General features: G+C 32.9%; 1 protein-coding gene across 5 annotated transcripts in view; it reads right to left on the bottom strand.

The window, feature by feature from the left end:
* The window catches only part of LRBA (LPS responsive beige-like anchor protein), a 725,452-nt gene that overhangs the window by 558,751 nt on the left and 140,704 nt on the right, over positions 1-25,997 (bottom strand). For all 5 annotated transcript variants that reach the window (XM_034661533.1, XM_034661532.1, XM_034661534.1 and 2 more), the window contains 5 exons: positions 23,476-23,568; positions 22,155-22,263; positions 21,655-21,736; positions 19,298-19,421; positions 18,794-18,986 (listed from right to left, as the gene is read on the bottom strand). In XM_034661533.1, the coding sequence (XP_034517424.1) occupies positions 18,794-18,986; positions 19,298-19,421; positions 21,655-21,736; positions 22,155-22,263; positions 23,476-23,568 (601 nt within the window). The remainder of the gene's footprint in view (positions 1-18,793; positions 18,987-19,297; positions 19,422-21,654; positions 21,737-22,154; positions 22,264-23,475; positions 23,569-25,997) is intronic.

Here is a 25,997-nt window from a genome sequence, read left to right as displayed (position 1 = left end):
CACTCTGGAAAACAGTATGGAGGTTCCTCAAATAGTTAAAAACAGAACTACCCTACGATCCAGCTCTTGTATTTACCCAAAGAATACAAAAATACTAATTCAAAGGGATACATGCACCCTGGTGTTTATAACAACATCATCTAGAACAGCTAAACTCTGGAAAGAGCCCAAATGTCCCTCGACTAATGAATGGATAATGAAGATGTGGTATATATTACAATGGAATATTACTCAGCCATAAGAAAAGAATAAAATCTTGCCAATTATATCCACATGGATGGAGCTAGAGACAATTATGCTAAGAAATATTAGAGAAAGACAAACACCATATGATTTTGGTCATTTGTGGAGTTTAGGGGGAAAAAAATTAGCAAAGGGGAAAAAAAAAAAGAGAGAGAGAGGAGCAAACAAAGAAACAGACTCTTATCTACAGAGAACAAACCGATGGTTACCAGAGGGGAGGTGGGTGGAGTTATGGGTTAAATAGGTGATGGGGATTAAGGGGCACACTTGTAACGAGCACTGGATGATGTATGGAAGTGTTGAATAACTGTATTATACATCTGAGACTAATATTACACTGTATGTTAACTAACTAGAATTTAAATAAGAATTTAAAAAACAACAAATGGAGGTTTCAGGGCCACAGACTTAAAAATAAATAAGATCTGTAGCTCCCAAATAAAAGATATTAAGGGCAAAAAATAAATAAAAAATTCAAAATACAGAATTTTATATATACAAAATGCCAAAAAAAAAAATTTTAATGTAAGCATCAACTTTGTAGAAAATAAAAGGGGTATATCCTGGGGAGAAAGGTAGTACACATGCATGATAGACATCAAAGATAAATAGACAGTAACAGGCTGGGAAATTTTCTAAAGCCCATACTCAGGCTAAGTAGCTGGAAAAGACAAAGTTTTGGGCAATAAGTTTGGAAACAGACCCAAAGGCTGGTCTCACCACAGTCAAACAGCAGGCTTAAGTGTTCACTGGTATACTGTTCTAAATGTATGTTATTTCTACTGCATTGGTGGTCACCAAGGCATAAAAAGATCTACCAGCAATCATGCTGTTGAGACAGATGTGCATCTAGCAAATTGCTCTATATAACAAAGTCATGTTCTTCCAGTCAAAATTTATTGCACTATAACAGGTTAGCAGCAGTCACAAGATGCACCACCTAAAAACAGAAGAGTTTTCTCTTCTCATGAAATATAAATTATAATTCAAGACAAATGAACATCAAAAAAATTAGCCCAAATATGTCAAGATGATCACAGACATGTAAATATAAGTTTGCATCAATTAAATATAAAAAACAAAAGACAGAAGAGAGGCATTAAATGAAAACAATCATAAATGTTTTACTAGTGTTAAATGTACTCTGAGTTAGTATTCCAAGATACCAAGTTATACAGACTGACAGAACCATTGCAAACAAGGTTCTGGAAAAACATGTAAAAAAATCAACAAAGTGTGAGGTGTCAGAATATAAATAAACAATAAAACTTTTAGTGATTAAAACTAAAAATAAATCAAGGGGCACCTGGGTGGCTCAGTTGGTTAAGCATCCGACTTTTGATTTTGGCTCAGGTCATGATCTCGGGGTCCTGGGATGAAGCCCCGAGTCAGGCTCTGAGGTCAGCAGGGAGTCTGCTTGGATTTTCTCTCTCCCTCTTCCTCTGCCCCTCCCTTTGTTTGCGTGTGCTCTTTCTCTCAAATAAATAAATAAATCTTTTTTAAAAAACTAAAAATAAATCCAAATAACAAATAAGCTAAAACACTGGATAATTAGTAGAGTAAGGATAAATTTTCATCCTATGACAGACCCAACATTGATATTCCCTAATGGGGGCAGGGGGGAACTGCTGCCTTACCCTGGTTCAACTAACATACATATCACAAAAGAAAGTTATCAGCAAAAATATTGTAATCCATCCCAAAACCAAGTATGCTCCTATACTGAGCATTGTTTTAAAGAATAAAGGAAACAGACTTGGGACTGAAAAGTTAGAACCTACATTACTGACACTACAAAATTCATTCCGTGTATTAAAACAGTAGAATAAAATATCAAAATCCTATGACGATCTTTGCCCAACATAATTTTTAAGATGAATGCCAATTGTCATCTTAAACAACAGGAATTTAATGGACATCTTGAAACCTTAATATCTGATCTACATGATTACATCCAAATACTACAATTATATATTTTGAGTTATTTGGTAATTGGTATAAACTTAGAAAAAAATCTGTAAAATGAAAATAGTCCTGAACAAAAGCATTCACGGTTTTATATTAACGTTTTTTATTAAGGTCACTAACATAGTGGTCTCAGCTAAACAAAACTTTGATAATACTTTATTGTATTCATAGTATACAGGAGTCCCCCCGCCCTCACCCGTGGTTTCACTTCCCACAGTTTCAGTTACCCACGGTCAACTATAGTCTAAAAATATTAAATGGGAAATTTCAGAAATAAACAATTCATGAGATTCATACTGTGTGCCACTCTGAGCAGCATCACGCACCATCCCACTCCATCCCACCCAAGACGTGAATCATCTCTTTGTCCGGCATGTCCGTGTTGCATACACTGACCGTTAGTCACTCAGTAGCCATCTCAATTATCAGATCAGCTGTCACAGTATCACAATACATGTGTTCAAGTAACCCTTATTTCACTTAATAATGGTCCCAAAGTGCAAGAGTTGTGAGCTGGCAGTTCATATATGCCAAAGAGAAGTCATAAAATCCTTCTTTTAAGCAAAAAGGTGGAAATTTTCAACTTAATAAAAGAAAAAGAAAAAACTCATATGGTGAGGTTGCTGAGATCTACAGTAAGAAAGAAACTTCTATCCGTGGAACTGTGAAGAGGAAGAAAAAAAAAAAACTGTACTAGTTTTGCTGTCACACCTCAGGCTACAAAAGTTATGGCTATAGTTTGTGATAAGTGCTTAGTTAAGATGGAAAAGGCATTAAATTTGTGGGTGGAAGACATGAATGGTAAACGTGTTCCAACTGATAGTAACATGTGCCAGAAAGCATTGAGCCTCAACAAAGACTTTAGGAAGAGATCTCCTGAAAAGAGTGACACCAAGCCATTTACTTCAAGGGATGGTTACACAATTTCAGCAATAGATTTGGACGGAAAAATATAAAAACTACTAGAAAGGCTATATCTGCTAATGAAGAAGCTGCTGCCACATTTATGGCAGAGTTGAAGAAGTTGATTAAAGAGAAAGGACACCAAGCCACCTGGCTGGCTCAATCGGTAGAGCATGTGACTCTTGACTCTTGATCTTGGTGTCATGAGTGTAAGCCCCATGTTGGGTGTCGAGATTAAAAAATAAAATCAGATAGAGCGGCTGAAAATTTTAAAATAAATAAATAATTAAAAGAGACATTAAAAAAAAAAAAAGGGAAAGGACACCATCCAAAGCAGGTCTTCAACTGCAATGAAACTGGGCTCTTCCGGAAGATGTCCAATAGAACCTACATTCATAAAAATGTAAAAGAGGCACTAGGGCATAAAACATGGAAGCACAGATTAACTCTGGTACTACGTAGCAATGCTACAGAGCATATAATAAAGCTAGGCATCATGTACAGAGCAAAGAACTCACATGCTCTCAAAAACAAAAACGAGAATTAAATGCCCGTGTTCTGGCAACATAATCAGAAAGTGTGGGTGTCAACCATCTTATTAATAAAATGGTTCCACCAATGTTTCATCCCAGAAGTGAAAAAATACTTGGAAGAGGAAGGGATAGAACTTAAAGTCCTATTATAGACAATGCACCTGCTCACCTTGAAACCTGAACTTTGGTTTGAAAACGAAAATGTTAAGGTTGTATTTTTACCTCCAAATATAACCTCACTGCTTCAGCCCCTTGACCAGGACATCATTTGGTTTGTCAGGGCCACAGCCATCCATCTGGTATCTGATTACATTTGACCAGCAACTGATGAAGAGCCCAATCTGGACATAATACAATGCTGGAAATCATTCATTATTGCTGATGCAATAACATTCATTCATCGAAGCTTCAATGGATGAATTAAAACCAGAAATTATAAATGCCTGCTGGAAGAACCTATGAAGTCATGAATAATTTTAAAGGCTTCCCAGGGTTAATGGAGAAATTGGGAAAATCATTCACTCAGCAAGACAAGTTAGTGGAAAGGATTTGCTGAAATGCTTAATGATGAAGTGGAAGAATATATTAGAAGCCACTGAAAAATGTTAACAAATGAGGAATTGGGAAAACTTGTTGAATCATCTACAGAGGAAGAAGAAATGGAAGGAGAACCAGCAATGTGGACATACAGAAATTTGCCTAAGTATGTCAAATGGCACAAACACTGAAGGAGAAAATTATGGAATATGATCCTTGGAACGGAGCATTTAAGACACACATCTGATCACCAAAGGATCACAACTTCTGCAGCAACACTTTCATGCATCTAAAATAAAGTCAACAACTCCCATTACAATGTTCTCCCAAAAGGTTTTCTGCAAAAACAACCTTCCAACTATCGAGCATCCCCAACCATTGACATCACATGCTCCTGACATCCAGCCACCAACATGGCTACGGCTCAATGATCCAGGGTCATCTGAAGCAGATGATCCTCCTTCTGATGTATTGCCACAAGGTCAATAGTAGCCATACTGCAATATCACAATGCCTACATCTATACACCTCACCTCATTCATCACATAGGCATTTTATCATCTCACATCACAGGAAGAAGAAAGATGAGTACAGTAAGATACTTTGAGAGAGACCACATTCACATAACTTATGATAGTATATTGTTATACTTGTTCTATTTTATAACTAATTATTATTGTTAATCTCTTACTGTGCCTAATTTGTAAATAAAACTTTATCATAGGTATGTATGTATAGGAAAAAAACGAAGTACATACAGGGTTCAGTACTATCCATTGTTTCAGGCATCCACTGGGGGTCTTGGAACAAACACATTCTCTGCGGGTAAGGTGGAACTAGTGTAGTGTGTTACATAGAACTGACCTTCTCTGCTGGTTATACTCAGTTTAAGGAATTTCTATTGTATTTCCATTGCCCTCTTCAGAGCCAATAGATGATATATATTTTTGCTATCACAAATTACCTTGTACAGATCTGTATTCATGATGTTCTTGCCAGTATTCACTTAAGTTACAACTTAAGTCAACTTATGTTGACTATCAACAGAGTCTTTTTAACCATTTGACATGAGACCCTTCATTCTAAAGATAAGGTGTAATTTTGTGTAATATATTTCTTTGTCACCTTCTAGCTATATTCATGACCAGCAGACAAACTTTCAACTGGCCATTTAAAAAGATAGGTTAGGGGCACCTGGCTGGCTCAGTCAGAACAGTGTGGAACTCTTAATCTTAAGGTTGTGACTTTGAGCCCCACGTTGGATGTCGAGATTACTTACATAAACTTTTTTTTAAGATTTTATTTATTTATTTCAGAGTGAGAGAAAGAACACAAGCTGGGGGAGGGCAGAGGGAGAGGGAGAAGCAGACTCCCTGCCCAGCGGGGAGCCTGACATGGTACTCGATCCCAGGACCCCAGGATCATGACGTGAGCAGAAGGCAGATCCTTAACCGACTGAGCCACTCAGGCACCCCTAACTAAATAAACTTCTTAAAAAATAAGTATATAAATAATAAAAAGATAGGTTAAAAATATCATTTAATGTTAAAATTTCAAGAGCAAAAGATGGTTTATATATACATATTTCAGGGGCACATGGGTGGCTCAGTAGGTTAAGTCCTGGATTCTTTATCACAGCTCACGGTTTGATCTCAGGGTCATGAGTGCAAGCCCCACACTGGATTATACACATAGTACAGAGCCTAGTTTAAAATAATAATAATACGCATTTCAATTCAAAGCAATGTACACTTTCATAAAGTACATCCTGAAGGTGCCACAGGGAGTATCTTTCTTTCTGTATTATACAGATTTGCAGTCAAATCTCTTCTAAATAGTGCTTTGTATCTCCTAAGCAAACCAACTTGTTTACTCTTTATTCTGTAAATATAAATACTAGAAATTTTTTCAAAATTCTGACTTTGATTTTGAAATTTCTCTTTAATTTACTTCAATACTCTAAAAGCTAACTGGCAACTAAGCAATTATCATTGTTGTTATCTTTTTTGATACTGTTTTTCCTAAAGGTATTTGTGACTGATAATTCCTAATTAATTACCAGATATTGTTCTAAATTACCCAGCTAAAAGACTAGTCATTAATCTTCACAATCATTTGACAGCTAATCTATAGCTGTTTGTAATGTTTGGAAAGCACTTCTATAAACTACTATAGAGTTAAAGATACTCATGAGCTAATAACTACAACATCTATTTTGCCATTACTTTCAGCTTAATCTGTACTCTAATTTACTAATTAGGAGATAAAAGATTAATATAATACATCAAAAGATTAACATTATTAATCCATATACTTAAAAGATTTTAACCTATAAAACCTGAGACTTTAAATGTTAGCCAAAGTTTAGGAACTGGCCTTCTTTTTCAAGCAAATGCATCTTTTCATGGTATGTTATTTTCCTATGGAAATATCAGCTGAATATGACACACTAACTTCTAATTCTTAGGATGCCAATATTTCATAGCTGATAAACATCTTTAAAAACAGCTGAATCTTCCTCTATGGGATATCAATCAGCATAGCTCAAAATGATCACTACCACACAACGGATCTTTTGTAGAGGCTCTAATCCCACAGCTTGCAACGACAATGGTATAAGGTAACAGATACAATAAAATCAAATTATTTATAAGGTTATAAATATTTACTCATCTATTTTATACAAAGCACCTTGGTTACAAATCTGAATATTCTGGTTAAACCTAAGTTCTTAAATGCTACCTTAATACAACCTTAATGGAGGGGTATCAGGTATAAGGCTTAGGCTATCCTAAGAAAACTACTTAAGAGAATTAGTTATTTAAAAAAGAGAGAGAGAGGAAGAGTTAGTTATTAAAAAAAATAAATAAATAAGCTTAAAAAAAAAAAAAGGTGCCTTGTTTTGTTTTTAGTAGGCTCCACATCCAACACAGAGCCCAAGGCAGGGCTTGAACTCGTGATCCTGAGATTGAGACCTGAGCTGAAATCAACAGTCAGACACCTAACTGACTGAGCCACCCAGGAGTCCCATAAAAATAAATTTTTTAATTTAATAACAAAGAGAAACAATCCTGTGAGGAAAACAAGTCCTATACATAATATGCACTATACATTCACCACATAATAAACTTAAAAGCACTGTTTGAATAGGGTAATATATTTGGACAGGGTTCAGAACGCACTACCAGAATATGGCACACTGGCATACCGAATATTTTAAGATGAAGGAAATTTGAGAGAAAGCAGTTGCAGGAGGAACTCTCTGACCTCTCTGATCTCCTTCGCTCTCCCTAAACCCCAAAGGAAAGGAGCATTCCTTATGCCAAAGAGAATCGAAATGAACAGGTCTTACTAATTTTCCCCCAGTTTACTACCCTCAGGCTTAACCCTTTCTTGGGTCTTTCATTTTCTTATAATATGCTTTTTTTCTGTTAATCTCTATTTGTCAGTTTAATTTTCAGGCCCAGCCAGGGACTCTAAGAGGGTCAAGGAAAAGCTTTTCCTCCCCTACAATTCACGATTCAAATATAAAACAGTATACAGGGGCGCCTGGGTGGGGTAGTCGATTGAGCCTCTGACTCTTGGTTTCCAGCTTAGGTTGTGATCTCAAGCTCTGAGTTCAAGCCCCACATCAGACTCTGCGCTTAGTGAAGGGTCAGCTTCAGATTCTCTCTCCTTCTTCCTCTGCCTGCCCTCTCATGCTTTCTCTAAAATAAATAAATAAATCTTTAAAAAAAAAAAAAAACAGAACAATATGTAGTATGCTTCCTTCCTACCACTGGTCCTCACCTGCACAATTCCCAACAATCAGGCGATCAGTTATTAATTTATTATGTATCTGCCCAGGGTATTTTCATGCATATACACACACAAACATAAGTTCTCATTTTCCTAGTTGTTTTACTAATATGCACTACACATACTGTTCCATACTTTTTGTCACTTATATCTTAGTGAACTATCTCGGGATCGTTTTAATTTGCAGTCCCTTACAAATGAGTAAGTTGAGCCTCTTTTTATACACCTAAAGTAATTTTTTTTTTGATAGACAAAGCACACTGCAGGGGTGTGGGGGGCAAGGTGAGAGAGAGAATCCTAGCAGGCTCCACACCCAGTGCAGAGCCTGACGCTCAATCTCATAACCCTGAGATCATAACTTAATCTGAAATCAAGAGTTGGACGCGTAACCAACCGAACCATCCAGGCGTCCTATATTAATTTTTAACTTAGTTTTCTATGGCTTGTTTGATCATCTCTTTTGTCCATTTTTCTATTGGGCTTTCTTTTTCTATCTTTTTCTAGGAGGACTTTATATGTTAGCAATGTTACCTTTGCTCTGGTTCTAAATATTTTTTTCCAATTTGTCATATGCCTTTTGACTTTGTTTACGGTATTTGGTTTGATTTTTGATCACAAAGAGTTTTGTTTTAATGCAGTAAAAACTATTAGCCTTTTCTCTTTAATGCTTCTAGATTTTAAATTATAGAAAATTCTTAAACAATCTAAGATTACAGAATAGTCTGTATTTTCCTTTAGTACTTATTTATGGCTTTCCTCCCCACCATTTAATTAATCCATACTTCAAATTTCCTGGTGCTCCAACTTTTTTTCCCATAGGTCAGTCTTCTAGTTCCCAACACCATTTATTGAATAGTCTATCTTTTCCCTGCTGCCTTGAGATGAATCAGTTATAATATACTAAAGTCTTTATGAAATTTCATGTATTTCTGGACTTTCTCTTCTGTTCTCCTGGTCAGCCTATCTTGTCATGTATCAATACTACATTTTTTTAAATTACTGACATTTGGTGATATGTTTTAGTATTTGGTAAAGTCAATCCCCTTTCATTACTTGTTACAGTTTTCCTGGATATTTTTATGTATTTTGTTGTACTTTTCCTTAATAATTAGCTTTGACAATTAATTAGTTTTCTCTCCACAAAAAGAAAAATGACTGGTTAGTATTTTCTTGATATTTCACTAAGTTTATAAAATGTCCAGAAGAAATGTTATTACAACTTTATGATAATGAGTCTTCCTATTATAGGAAATATGTTTTTCCATTTGTTCATGCTTTTTGTGTACCCTTTGGGAATATTTTAAAGACTTTTTCAAGTAATGTGAAGTATAGTTTAGGGACATATACAATATATTACTGGAAATATACAGAAATTACATAATTTGCCTACAAATACCTGGAAGTAGCAGGATGATGCTGACATTCAAGTTTGGACTTCAATAATAAATATTAATTTGCAAAATAGAAAAGGATTAAGGACAAAGAGAGATGACATGCAGAAAAATTTTTAAAAGATGTGTATAAGAATGGATGGTCAAAGAACATGGTTCATTTAAGACACTGAGTTATTCAGTAAGGCAATAAAATTAAAGCATTTCTAGGAGTGGTCAGCAATAAAAACAGTAAGTAAGAGGAATGGAACACAGCTATATACAATCTGCCAAGGAAATATAAAAAGCAAATTTTAAAGTAGGAAAACTGTATTTTTGCTAACACTGACAAAGACTCACTCCTTGACCAAACTTTGGTCAGGTTCCTCTGAACCCTCTTCTCAACCAGGCCCTGTCCTTGCCAGACTTGCATCTCTGAGTTTCAGCAAGAATCCTGCTAAGTCAGGTTAGAGAGAATCCCCACCCTCAATATCTGATCACCCTGAAATCTGATCGTATTTCTCAACCCCACCATCCCCCAAGAGACACCTGATCAACCGGGCCTGCTTTCAGAAAGAAGTCTGTTTAACCATCATCGCCCCGCCCCAGATGTTTCCTCTTAGTAATTTTNATATATATATATAAAATTATATAGAATTCTATATACAATGCTATATTAAATAATGCTATTCATTCTCAAAAGCTTTAATTTTCAATGTATTTTTTAAAATTATCTCCACCAATTTTTCTGAATACAGTTTTGGAGAAATCCAGAGTATGAAAAGTAAACTAATTCACTCAATCATTTCCTTCTAGAATTTTAAGTGGTCTAATATGCAGATATTACATCAAAGTTATATGAATTTTTGGTCTGAAGTTCACCTTTTTTTTTAGTAAGCAACCCTAATAAATGTAAAAACAAACCTGAATCTTTCATAATATGATTTTGAACAACACTTCCTTATTAATATCAGGTGAAGATGCAATTTTAACAGAGGCTTTCCAATCACTTAGTACTTTCTTAATCTCTATAAATACCATATTAACACATGGAAACACTGTATGATTTAAAATAAACTTATTAAAAAATATATTCTGCCCTCAAACTTCCTTAGAGTAGGAGAATTTCTATGTAAATCAATAGTTGCTCCCCAGTTCCACAACATGCTTAAAAATACACATGTAATAAACACCAAGTTAGGCTCACTTTGGAAGGCAATACCAGATATATTTTTAAATATTTCTAGCAATAGCTGATATATACAGAATGCTTACTGTATATTGTTTTAAGCACTTGGCATATATTGACACACGTAATCTTCAGAGCAACCCTAAAAGTAGGTAGTATTATCTTCATTTATATAGATGAAGACAGGAAGCACAGTGACAAAATATCAGTTAATAACTTACTAACCATTTTTTTAAAAAGTCATTTTGACCAATTTTAAGAACTGCCTAGACAAGTGCTCTCACGAAAACCTGGAGTATAAATTCTTACAAATTTTTAGATAGTAATTTAGAAATACCTTTTAGAACATTTTATTTATTTACTGATTGACTGATTGAGAGAGCATGCACTCACATGCGAGCAGGGTGGGTGGTGGAGGGAGAGGGGGGGAGAGGGAGGGAGAGAATCTCAAGTGAGGCTCAATCCCACGACTCTGAGATCATGACCTGAGCCGAAATCAAGATAACGATGCTTAACCAACTGAGCCACCCAGGAGCTCCTATTAGAACCTTCTAATACATGTGCAGACTCCTGGAATTATAGGAATTTATCCTACAAAATAAGAGATATTTATACAAAAACAGACCCAACACTGCTCAAAGATAAATAAAAGTTAAACTACAGTGTTTATGCAGTACGTTATAATATAAATCAACAGATTTTTAAATTGGAGAATGTTAGAATATGGAAAGTGAACTTAAATTATTTACTCAATCAGTCCTTCCTACAATTACAAGTAGGCTGACAGCATTCAGATGTCACATCAAGCTCAGCTTTTGCTCTTAACTTTACTTCTCTATAATATGATGTATTATATATACCTAATAATACAGTCACTGAAATTCATATAAGTGTGAATAACTTTCACTCACTTATTATTTTAAGTCACAGACCCATTCTATTCGTGGCAATATAGGCCTAGACAATATAAAGTATCTTAAGTTTTGAGTTTTATTTGTTTAGAAAAAAAAGTTTTTGAATAGTTCTCATAATTCAGGATATTCTAAATGCCTTAATTTAAATTTTAATTAAAGAATAGAAGCAATCTAGCATACCAAGTGAAAACAGTATTAATTAATTACTCAAAATAGTGTTCCATTTAAAGCATTTTTAAAAATGACAAGAGGAGTGCCTGGCTGGCTTAGTCGATACAGCACAGGGCTCCTGATCTCAGGGTCAGGAGTTCAGGCCTCACGTTGGGCACACAGCCTACTTATTTTAAAAAAGAAAAAAATGAAAAAGAAAAAGATAAACAATAACAACTTAGAGAACACATAAGAAAATAATGAAATTACAAAGGTTACTCTTAACAGGTACATATTTGAAACCTTAAGACCAAAGTAAACAACACAGGGCAGTTACACTAGAAGACCCTATTACTGCTTATAAAATCTAGTTCAGCTGTTGGAGGAGAGAGATACAGTGACAAACAGCTTCCCTGCTACAAAGGTGGCAGGAAATCTATCAAACGGGACAATAAAATTGCAATTGAGTTTCTTTGGCTTTTTATAGCAGCTGAATGTATCCTGATGTAACTCTGCAAAAGCTATACAATTCTGCAACATTAGTTTTTTACACACCAGTACTTTATCAAGAACCATGTTATAAATTTATGATATTGAGATTTTAAATGGCTGCAAGAAGAAAAAATAAGCATCACTTCAGTATCATATATATAAAAGTATAAAGCTTTAGAATGAATATTTTCAGAGAAAAAAATGCAGTTCCAATACTGGAAGAATTTTTAACAGCATGCTACAAATTGTTCACCTACTTACTCAATCACTTCAGCTCCATCTTAAACTTTAGTAAATATTGATTTGAAGTACCTTAGAATGTCAGTCGTCCATTTTAGAAATAGATATCAGATATTAAAAATCCAAAATAATTAACATAGCAATATTCAAATAAATTATTATGCATAAACCTTATGAGAAAAGCTTTTCATCAATGAAAAAACTCACACAAAGAATAAAACTAAAAGACATTTATTCAACTTTAAAGATAAAAACCACAAAAACCAATTTGTAACTCTAAGCTTTCTTTTCCCCCCTCACAGGGTTAAGTAAAGCTTTAGCATTTATTTTTTAAAGTATACTTTAGCAGCAAAAAGTTCTAAGTTCAGTTTTATTCAGATAAAAATTATCTAGAATTGACTTAATCAGCATTTATTCCATTTTATAATCTTAATCCTAAAACTTGATTCAAAGACTTGTTCTTGAACCAAAACAGGCAAAAGAGGCCTCTCCATAAAGTAACTATTTTCTTGGTAAAGGTTTTCATATCTGCTTAAAGCCATAAGTCACTGGAGTAAAGAAAAAATATAAACTAATTAAAACTGTATATATAAACTATGTATAATATATAAACTATAAATATAAACTATAAATAGTTTCATGTAACAGTTTAAATAAGCTATAAATACATATAAACTATATGTAATACACAGATAACTATACATATAAAACATACAAAGCATACTTTGGGTTTTTTGTGCATAAATTGAGTCTAAAAAATACTAATATCAGAACTATGTAAGAATAGTTTATATTTCTTCCTTCAATATTCTCTGCACCATATATTTCCAGAATGACAAAAAGAGTTTTCTTAATAATAATTTTAAAAAAGGATTAAGGGGTCTTAACTGGGGCCATATTCAATTGATGTAGAATTCCTCTATATCTGTGATACTTTCTGAAGAGTTTATTATATCAGCAGCCTAGTGTAAAGGCAGGAAGGGAAGTTAGTAAAAACAATTTCCTGTACACTCAGAGGGGCACTCAAAATCAGGGTACATAAGAAAGGCTGACTTCAAAAACACAGATTTCTGGGAAAATTCCATGAGACTGAGATTAAGATTCTGAGGTGAGGTTCAGGAGACTACAATAAAATACACATCTCATGTTACTCTGATGAGTGACTCCCAAACCCTACTGTTTGTGGTGATGACACAGGTGCTTTAAAAGACAGCGGCTGAAGCTATTTCATCCATCAATGATAAGAGAAGACTGAGACACTAAGGCACACACAGGGTGGCATGGTACTATGTGACAGCTGAACTAAATAGCCCCAAACAATGATGATGTGGGTCTTTAATGTGCAACTGCCAACTACTTAGCTCTATTCACAGCTCTACGGGAGAAAGGAAGTTGTATACAAACTTTTGCCCTTGCTGATGAGACTTTACAATGAGCCACCAAAATAAAACATAAGAACTCACTTTTAACCAGTAATATAATATGAGCGATTACAGGATCATCCATAATTAAATACTAGTCTACATTTGCCCTATTACTCATTACCACTCTTTGTGTACTAATCCCCAAGCAAACCAACAATTCACCATGTTTTTTCCTCAGTAACACCACCTCTATACCCTCATGTATGTCAATTTCTCCACCAGTGATTCTCATCACCCCAAATTCTACATGCCCAAATACTACTTACCCTTCAAAGCTGTCATCAAATGACCTCTTTTCTACAAACCTCTCAGATGCCCTCATGTGAGGCTATCCTTTCACTGTATCTCTTCTATGGCACTTATTCCTTCCTGCCTTAGTTTTTCAGTCTTTTTTTAATTATATTATCTCCCATATTAGAAAGTAATTTCTTTCAGGATAATGTGTTCCCGATTCATCCTTCTACCTTACACAATAGTTGGAAAGTACTCAAATAGAAGAAGGTAGGAAGAAGAAAAGGGAGTAGTGGAAAGGAAAAAAAGAAAGAATTAAGGTAGAAAGGGGAAGAAAAGTGGTGGGCAACTGGAGTAAGACCTAGACACAGAGTAACTGAAAATGAACGAGAGAGACCAAGAGTACCTAACCACGAGAGAGAGAGAGAGAGAGAGAGAGAGAGAGAGAGAGAAGAGAGAGAGAGGTGGGGGAGGAGAGAAGCAGAGACAAAACAAACACAGATTCAATGAGGACAAAACAGAAAAAAAGAAACATAGGCTAGGGGAAGGGAGAAGGTAGGGGTATAGAATGGATGGAGAAATGCTGAAGGGAAGAACAGAGAGGGATAGGAAAGATAGTGTGGTTAAAAGAAGAACAAGCAAAGGGGGGCAGTGTTAGCTGGCAGTGACAGAGGGCAGTACAGACTGCAATAGGAACCCATGATCAAAGCAATAGTTAGAGGAGGGGGTGGAGAAGACTGATTAGGTGAAGACTAGGGAGTGAGAGGAGGCAGAGGGGGAGAGGGAGAGAGGAAGAGAGGAAGTGAGAGGAAGGGGAAGAGGAGGGAGAGAGACACTTAAGATACCAACAGAAATTTAAGTGCTGTGAATTCATACAGAATGTGAATTCATTCATACACACTGTATGAAAAACTGTCATATAAGTGATTTAGCTAGCTAAATCCTGAAAAATACAAAGGATTTGGTTAAGTACAAAGGAACACAAAGCCTATGCCATGAACAAACAAAAATGAAGATTTAACAAAGAATGATATACTTTCAAAAGACTAGAACCAACACAGAGCAGAGATTTTTTGCCAAGTGAAACAGTGGAAGGTAAGGTATGAAATCTTTTTTTCAAGGGAAAATGAAAGATTAGGTAGAACAATCTATTTTGTTTAAAAAAAAACTTACCTTATTTCCCTCTTTATGAAAATTAGAACAAAGTGTTTATGGAGGGAGTTACATTAAGTTATTTTTAGCTTAATAAATCTAGAGGAAAATAATACCTAAGGCTACTACTGACCATTAGAAATATGCAGAGTCAAAGTGATCTAGACATGTATAAAAAACTACATACAAAATCAATTGGGGGGGGCACTTTAACGTAGGCAGAAGACAAAACCTTGCAAAAATAAGAAATCTGAAGTGTCACGGATTAGCGGATGGAACATTACTTAGGTTCTAGCAATCCTACTCCTACTTATATTTCCTAGAGCAGTGCTCTTTTCAAATTGAAGATAATTCAGCTGGCAGATAACAGAATCAACTTGCGGGGGCATCAGCAGCATTTTTAAACATAAAAGAAAACATAAGAATGCATCCCTATAAACCAAAGTTTAGTAAGGGCAAATACTGTCTCCTGAAACCTATGTTTCAGGTGTATGAGAGGAGAAGGGTTTGTATGTATGAGTGTGTCTACATACATATGTGGTCACCATAAATTTCGTACTGTGAGCCACAGTTACAAGAAGTACGAAACTGACAACTCTAGTAAAACCATTGCCTTTGAGCACCTCAGTTATTCACAGCACTGTAAACGAATGAACCAAAGCTATATGTAACAATAAAAAAAAATCTTAAAAATAAAAGGTCTGACAGAGAAAAAAGTAACAGAAGCGTCCACACAGTATGATGTCATTTTCATAAAATGTAAAAATAGGGAAAAATCAGATAATATATCATTTAGGAATACATTTTTTAACTTTTTAAAGACGGAAATGATAAACACAAAATTCAAAATGGTGATTAGGTTTGGGGTGGGGATTGGAAAGGGAAAACCACACAGCATCTTAAGCTGGGTAGTCACATATCTTCCATTTTAACACTTCACAGCATATATGCTACACAAATTATTGGGGATATGAGAAATTCCTCATTTTAAAAGTCGGATTTATATCAAACATGAAGTGACTTGAGGCCTGAATTAGTATGCTGAGAGTGAGAATGAAAACAAACAGATGACTAGAAAGAACGACAGAGCTTTAACAAAGGAAAATAGTCACTAAACATTTAATTCTATTTTTTGTGATTTTTTTATTAACTTCACATACATATCCTCATTTACCATTTCTATATTAGACACTGATGGTTAAGAAAAGTTCAGAAACTTGCCTGAGTTTATACAACTAAAAATTCCTATAAACCAGAATTTAAACCCAGAACTACCCTGTGTCCAAAGCCCATATTCTCTTTATCGCTTACACAAATGGACTGGGTAACTGGATATAAATGCTTAGTCATAAATGCTCAAAAATTCAAAGATACCTGAGATACTTCCCAGTTCAACCTCTTTATTTTGTACATAGGAAATTCAAAGAAACTGGACTACTGTCCCTAAATACCCTATGGCTTCAGCAGTTCTCAAGATGTTTTTGTCTGGGGATGCTTTACAATATTAAAAAGTACTGAGGCTCCCCAAAACTTTGTATTTACATGAGGTATATCTATTACTACTTGTCATATTAGAAATTAAAAATAAGGAATTTTACAAATATTAATTCATTTCAAAATCACAATAAAGTCGTTACATATTAATATAAACATTTCTTTAAAAATGACTTTTTCAAACAAAAAGTAATAATGAGAAGAGTGCTAGGATTTCACATTTTTGCAAATCTCTTTAAATTCTAGCTTAATAGAAGATGGCTGCATGCTAATATCTGCTTTTATATTCAATCTGTTATATACTGTTTTGGCTTATGTATATGAAAAAAATCCACTTTCAAATAGATGTGTAAAATAAGATGGATGATTCTCAAACATAAATCAGTAGAGTGGTATCTTCCAATCTAAGCTATCTTTGTAAATCCTTATGATAATAATGTACCTTTCTCTCATTAAGTAAGGAGAAAGCAGAATAAATAACTCTTAAGTACCTTCAAATAACTAAAAGTTATTCAAACACCTAAAAATACATATTTAGGAAATGACAATATATTCCAAAAGAATAGCAAAGTATTTCAGAGAAATAACTATGATAGTCAATAAAACATTTAAAGATATATCAAATTTATCATTTCTAATCTTTATTCCTTCTAGTGAATTTATAATTTATATAATTATATAATTCTATTCCTTCTGAATATAGAAAGAGTTGTTAAACAAGATACGAAATGCATAAACCATAAAAGAAACTAACAAATTTTACTGCATTAATTATTTCAAATGTAAAATTTCCTCAGAAGATACAAACATAAAACTCTAAAAATAAAGTCATTAAGCAACAAATTTGCAGAAGATATTCATAAATAACAGAGCAAGCAAGAGATAAGGCAAGAATATATTTCTAAAGCTCCCATGAAACAGTAAGAAAATATAAATTAAAATTATGATGATATAGCATTTAAAATTTATCAAATTTGCAAATTTTAAAACTCCAGCCATACCAAGTGATGAGGGGATGAGAAACAATAAGAAATTACACATCACTAGAGAGCATGGAAACATATATACCACTTCAGAAACAAACTTTCATTATCATTTAATGTTCAACATCTGCATCTTACAAGTCAGCAAGTCCACTTATAGGAATATACAGAAAGGAACTTCCATTTATATACAAAATGTATCAAAAATGCTTATTGACTAGTAAATGGATAAAGCCATACCATGGAATACAACACAACTGAGAAAATGAACACAACTACATAGGTCAATGTCAATGAATCTCCAACAATGAAAAGTAAAAACAGCAAGCTACTGAAAAATGTGTTTAATATGATACCACTTTTATTAAGTATAAACATGAAAAATAAAATTCTTTATTGTTTAGACGTGTGTGTTGTTAAAAATATACATACGAAACAGAAATAAGGTAAACACCCAAATTAAGGTTAGTAGGGAAAGAGAGAGGGGCTAACGATGATAGACAAAGCAATTGGGATGGAGAACCCAATATCATAAATACTGGTAGATACATTATTCTTTATATGTTTTTGTGTGCCCAGGATATTTTATAAATAATTTCAAACAAAAGCTACACATAAATAACTAACTTACACTGGCTTAGGTTAAAAATAAAAAAGACTAGCAGATTCTTCCAAATCAATTATTTAATTGACTGTAATGTGAGCAAAGGGCAAACATTAGCCTGAGCTTTTCTATTTACTCAACCACCTTACATTATTAGAATAACTTCTCATCTTTGAATATACTGCGCCACCTTGTGTTCAAAAGCTTCAAGCTACCCTAAAATTTAGAGACTCCTATCTGCAAAAATGGCTACTTTAAAATATAACTTTCCTAAGGCTGTACTCTATGGTGACTAACATAATAAAAAATTATTATAAAAAAATAAAAATAAAATATAAAATATAACTTTCTTTATGCTGTGGTGTGAGGTTTCACTTTATTAAGTTAAGCATACATAAAAATAACATTTGAAAAACCCATTTTGATTCTAAAGAAATTGGAAAAACTTTATTTTCTTTTTAGTGATTCCCTTTAGTTGTTCCTTTCACTGTGCTTTCAGAGAATAATGAGTAAAATCAAAATTATAGACATTTAAAACACTAAAACACATTTTCATAAAAAACCTTACCTTTGAATGTGTGATTGATAAGGTGTCTACCCACACACGCCAGCCACCCCACTCATATTTGACTGCATGGTAAAGTAGGATTCTGAATATGGCATATACCATTTCTGTTATCTTTTGCTCATCAGAATTCTTAGGATTGAAATAGCAAAGAGAAAGCATCCACTCTTGCCATACAGAACACTGTAGCAAGCTCCTGAAAATTATAAGAGGATACTGAATTACTGGGGGCGGGGGGGGAGAATATCTCTAAGAATTCTAAAAAGTAAAAGTTTAAAACAAAATCAACCAAAAAAGGCACCTCCATGTATGTATTAAAACAATTAAAGACGGTCGTACTGAAAACTCAATTTAAATGTGTGGTACATTATTTATATACCCTAATGAAAAAAGCTTATGGAAAATTCATTTCACAGTATTTTTTAAAACAATTCTTATTAGAAAAAAACAGGTTTATTCAAACCTGGACTTGAATAGTGCAAGTAATTGCTTTCTGATCCCACTTACCTTCTGTTTTCTCTACTGTTATTAAAAAGTTTAATCATGTCAGAAAGAAAGGCTCTCCGAACTTCCATGCTCTCTGGGCACTGAGGAGAATTTCGAAGTAGGGTTGCAATTACTTTTAGTATCTCTGTAAGACAATTCATAAATTAGTAAAAACTAAAACACCACAAAAAATTCATAATGGAAAATCATTAATATATTTCCCTAGTTTTCCTGACATATATATCTACTGAAAACATCTGTTTTTGTGTTATGAAAAAATAATCATCTGCAGAAAAGAATGACAATACATTCACTAGAAAGCATCCATAAGAAAGGGATTTTTTTATTTTGTCATTACAAATGTATAAAAGTTGAATTTTAAAAATTTTAAAAGTTGAATTTTACCTTAAACCAAATTAAATTATAAATGAATTAAATAATAGTAAAACTACTGACAACTCTCACAATCTCTACAAAATAGTAAAGTTGACCTTAAAAAAAAAAAAAGCTATAATCAGAATCTCAGAAAAACAGAAAAAATTCTCAGCTTTTTCAGCAAAATTCCTGGTAGGCATATAGCCTTTCCTTTATAATGAATTTTAAAAGCTATCAAGATTTTCAACACCCCAAATAAATACAAAGGAAACTGCTACTGTAATGGTCTTAAATATAACACTGTCTAAATTTCCAATACTTAGCTTTAAGGAAAAAAAATTCTTTAAAATAGATACTTAAATACAGAACTTCAAAGAAACAAAAACAGCTATAACCCTGAATCTAAAGTTAAATAATATATAAGTTTTTACCCAGTTACAATTTAGAACTTCTAAACTAGGCTTTTGCCAAGGTTTTTGGTGATTTTGAAGCAGTAAGTACAAAATAGCAAATATGGAGATACTTTATCATGCAATGAAAGACATTTAGGGAGTAATTTCTGAATTCTACTAATGAAAAACTGAAAATTTCTCTACCTGAACAATGATGATGATAATCATAATAACTATAATGATGATAAATAACAATAGCCACTAATTTTAAGAAATACACTATTTGAGGCACTGTTTTCTGAAAATATGGGTATTAACCCATATACAATGATAGCTAAATATTGTTATTATGCCCATTTTAGAGATAAGAAAACTGAGGCACACAGAAATTAAGTAATTTACCCAAAGTCATACAACTGTTAAAACAATCAGACAAGATGAAAAGCCAGGGAGCCTATGTTTTTAAACACTATACTATATGGTGTGTCTTTTCTGAGACAGTATATTACATAGATAATATATTCTAAAATTCTTACTTCAATAAGCCATCTTCCCCATAATCACATAAAAATATTTTATATTTATATACATATACTCAAGATTTCTTTTTTAACTCTCTAAAATGATGACATCAAGTCTCCCTGAAGGCTGAGGAAAATTAAACTTCAGACATGTGTTTTTTAAACTAGTACTGAAAGAGAACACCACAAACACAACTCACCACCCAAAAGGTAATTAAATTTCAAAACTCTACAAACCAGTTATTCTAATGTCAATAATCTTAAAAAGTAAGATGAAAAATGTACACTTTATACAAGTGCTTAAGAAATCTAAATATCAAAGAAAAGACTGTTAAACAAGACTAAGTTCATAAACAATAAAGAAAGCAGATATTTTTCAATTCCAAACTTGGTATTCTCAACTTGACAATAATTTAAGATGAAAGCTAAGTCCATGGTTCATGTAATTTGGCCTGACATCACTAAATAGTGCAATCAAAACTTTACTGAAAATCTGAACATACATTAAATCAATATCTTACACATACAATTCTTCAAAACCTCTATATAAACATTTCCATATAACCTAAGGTCAACTTGAAGTTATATTCAACATTAACCAAAAATAAGACTAGTATTATATCACTGCCTATAATGAAATATTCCTTGAACAGTATGTTTTCAACAGTATCAACTTCACGTTTTTCCCAGTGACTTTCTTTTTATTAGTAAAAGGTAGTTATTAAAAGTATAAAAAAGGAGAGAGAAATGGGTGAAAGTACTGAAAGGATACAAACTTCCAGTCATAAGCTGGGTAAGTTCTAGGAATCTAATGTAGAATATGGTGACCACAATTAACAATACTGTATTGTATAATGGAAAGTTACTAAGAGAACAGATCTTAAAAGTCCTCAGCACTACACACACAAAAAATTGTAACTTTGCAGTGATGGATGTGTTAATTAACCTTACTGTGTAATCATTTCACAATATGTAGGTAAATCAGATCATGAGGTTGTACACCTTAAACTTATACAACATTGTATGTCAACTGTATTTCCATAAAGCTGGAAAAAACAAAAACAAAAATAAAAGTATATAAAATACATACGAGGATTTTGTATCTTTACTGAAGAATCAGGATCCGGATGCTGTTTGTGTATCACTTGAGTACAAATATGCTCTATAAGAATCTACAGAAGTAAAACAATAGATTATATTAGCATAATCACTGTTTTACCATGGCTATTAATGAACTTTAAGTACAGCACTAATCAATATTAAGTATACAATCCAATGCTATCATACTAAATATCTTCTGCATTATATAAAATAAATAATTTCAACCTTATAACTCTATTTTTACTTAATTACAAAATGAGACATCAAATAGTCAATACAACAGAGGAAATACTTAACAGAGATGTTCATACTGTTTAACAATTCACAGATTAAAATATTTAAGATGCAGCCACATCTCCTTTATATAACTAATTTCAAAATTGTATATCAAACCTAAATTACCTTATTTCACCTAGATACTATCAACTAAATTATACAGGTATTCTCAAATAAGAAATTATTAAGATTAAATTCTAAATATATTCCTACCTCAAACAAAACATTATATGTGGTCATTGTGATTAAATTTGTCTGAAGCATGAGTCTTTCTGCTAGCAATGAGAATAATCCATGTCCAAGCATGACCTCAGCTTTTCTTCTGCAATTTCATTAAAAGAAATAATCAAATGCAGAGTATTATTATCCACTATTTAGAATGCAAGTTAGATGAAGAAGACACAAAAATGTTTTTCACATCATCAACAAATTCCAACTCAATAACTCTTCTAATTTTCTTCAACCTAGAACTCATAAGGTCACAAAATCTTTAAGGAGAGAAATACAAACTACAGGGTAAGCACGGCTAAAGATAAAAATACATATATACACAAGACTGGCTATGTCATAGCCCAGCAAAAATCTCCATGAAAATCTCCAAAGCAATTATTTATTAACTAGTTTCTACTCTCCATCAGCACTGAGCTAAGCTCCACTATGGATGATAATCTAAAGTCCAATAAGTCATTAAGTAGAAAAACTACGTGGAGGAAAAGACAGAAGAAAAGAAAACTAAGAAAATGAATACTGTGAAAACAAATATACCAAAATCAAACTTCCAAGCAAAAATCTATGAACTAAAGTATCATAAACTTTAATTCTACTTTGGGATTCATCAAATTTTTTCTGCAAATGGCTGGACAGTAAATACTTTAGGCTTTGTGGACCATATGGTCTCTGTAACAACTCAACACTGCTGCTGTAATCTGAAAACAGCCACCGATAATAAGCAAATAAATGATTGTGGCTGTGTTCCAACAAAACTTTATTTACAGGCAGGCAACTGGAATCCACATAAAGACCACAGTTTGCCAACATTTCTCTATTGCTACAACTGTTAATTTTTATAATAAACCAACCCTGGTATAAGGAATAATAGGTAGGATATGAATATCTATATTCAGCTAAGAAAAGAAAAACACAGAAGTTTTAGTTTTCAGTTATCCTTATAGCAGAACATACTCTGATAAATATTGAGGTTAAAATGTCAGCTTTATAGTACAGATAAAGCAAATGATCATCAATCCACACGAAATGAAGTCTCCATGGTTTCTAAAATTCCATTTATAAAAATGTATTCTCATAATGAACAAGAAACAAATGGAAAATTTAAATTTTATGTAAAAAAGGTATATACTCCTGTTTCCACTTTATTTTTAATATATAGAAATGGGATTACATTTACAAAGATTTTATAAATAAAAATGAAGAGAAATTAGAGAAATCACAAAACACAAATATTATACCAAAGATTTATAAAATAAAAAAGTAATATACCACACTCCACTTTAGATTTCATGCATACTATACTCACTTTGGGGCCAAGTGTTTTAAAAAATAGCCCATTGCCTTGAGAGCTTGTACTCTGATTCCTTCACTTGTCGATGCCAAAAGTTTATAGATAACACTGAAGGATATAAAGTTAAAAACAATTTACTAAGTATATTTTCCAAAAGTAAACATTTAAACTACAAAGGTATATATGTGCATTTTAATATATTTATGATTATAAACCTAATTCCAAGTAAGATATGGGTGAATTTAATATACGTTCCTGACATTTAAAAACTTGCTTATCAACTATACGCTGTCTTCAAGAAACCCACCTTATATATAAAGACACATACAGATTAAAAGTAAAAGAATGGAGAAAAATATGACATGCTAACACTAATCAAAAGAAAACAAGAATAGTTACTTTAATTTCAAAGAAAGCAGCCTTTAAAGTAAGGGAAGTTATCAGAGATAAGAAGGGCATTGCTTAATGATAAAGGGGGTCAATTCTCTATTGAGACATACTAGTCTGTAACATGTATGTGCCTAACAATAGAGTATAAAACAATATGGTATAAAAATTGATAGAACTGCAAAGAGAAATAATAGATGAATACACTATTCTAGTTGGAGACTTTAAAATTCCTCTCAGAAACAGATCCACTAGGCAGAAAATCAGTAAGGACATAACTGAATTCAACAATACCATCAATTGACTGTCTTTAATTGACATGTATCGACTGTTTCATCCAGTAACAGCGGAATACACATTTTTCTTAAGCTAACACATAACATTCACCAAGTAGACCACATTTAGGCTATAAAACATACCTAAACAAACGTAAAGATTAGAAATCATATATTGTTTGCTCCCAGAAAACAATGGGATTAAGCTAGAAATAAGAAGTAGCTGCAAAATTCCAAAATATTTGGATATTAAACAACACACTAAAAAAAAAAAAAAAAACGCACACACACACACAATAACACACTAAAAATAACATGTAGGTCAAAGAAGAAATCTTAAGAAAACATAAATATATTTTAAACTAAATGAAAATGAAAACACAACTTATAAAAATTCGTGAAATCCAGCAAAAGCAATGCTTACAAGGAAATTTATAGCATTGAATGCATATATTAGAAAAGAAGAAAGAACTTAAATCACTAATCAACCTTCCTAGGAAACTAAAAAAAGAAAAGAATATTCAATACAAAGTAAGCACAGGAAAATATAAATAAGTATTAGAGTGCAAAAAAACAAAAATGAAAATAGGAAATCAATAGAGAAAATTAATGTAACCAAAAGCTGCTTTGAAAAGATCCAGAAAATAGACAAACTTCTAGCCAGGCTAATAACGTAAATAGAGAACACAATTTACTACTTTTAGAAATGAAAGAGGGAACATCATTATAGATCCCATGGACATAAAAAGGATAATAAAGGAATACTATTAATAACTCTATCCCCACAAATTATATAATCTAGATGAAATGGACCAATTCATTAAAAGAGACAATCTGCCAAAACTCACACAAGAATAACTGATGATCTAAAAAGGTTTATAACTACTAAAGATAATGAATCAATAAATAATAACCTATTAAAACAGAAAGTGTCAGACCCAGACGGGTTTCCTGGTGAATTCTATCAAAAATGTAAGGAAGAAATTATGCCAATTCTCTACAATTAGTAGAGTATCCTCCTTCAGAGGATAGAAGCAGAAGGAATACCTTGTAACTTATTCTATGAGCCAACATTATCCAACACCAAAATAAAAAAATAAAAGACATTACAAGAAAACTACAGACCAATAGATCTCATTAACAAAGATGAAAAAATCCTCAAGAAAATATTAACTAATCCAAAGCAAAAAAACAAAACAAACACACATAAAAAGAATTCTATACCATGACTAAGTGAAATTTATCCCCGGGATGCAAGGCTGGTTCACCATTTGTGAATCAATTAATATAATCTATCATAAAATCACTTAAAGTATTCTATAGATAAGAAAATTACTGGTATCAATACATGCAGAAAAAATATTTGACAAAATCCAACACCCATTCATGTTAAAAACTCTAAATAAACTAGGAATAGAGGGGAATTTTTCTCAAGTTCATAACAGGACTACCATATAAGGACTACCCACAAAACCCTACAGCTAACATATTTAATAGGGAGAAAGTTCAAGGATTCCCACTAAGATCAGGTACAAGGCAAGGCTGTCCCCTCTACCACTCCCTTTCAGCAATGTACTAGAAGTTCTTGTTAATGCAGTGAGGCAAGAAAAGGAAATAAATGCTATACAGATTGTGAGGGAACACATACATTGTCTTTGTTCACAGGTGACATGATCATCAATGAAGAAAATCTAGAACCAACCAAAAAAATCCTGGAACTAATAAGCAATTATACCAAGGTTGGAGAATACAGAGTTAATATACTAAAGTCAACTCCTTTCCTATATACCAATAACGACCAAGTGGAATAGGACATTAAAAACACAATACCATTTATAGTAGCACCCCCCAAAATATGTACAAGATCTACATAAG

Source organism: Ailuropoda melanoleuca, chromosome 5 (assembly GCF_002007445.2).
Source record: "Ailuropoda melanoleuca isolate Jingjing chromosome 5, ASM200744v2, whole genome shotgun sequence".
In the NCBI taxonomy this organism is placed as follows: Eukaryota; Metazoa; Chordata; class Mammalia; order Carnivora; family Ursidae; genus Ailuropoda; species Ailuropoda melanoleuca.
The sequence above is the reverse complement of the archived record's forward strand: the minus strand, read 5'-3'. Positions and strand labels throughout refer to the sequence as shown.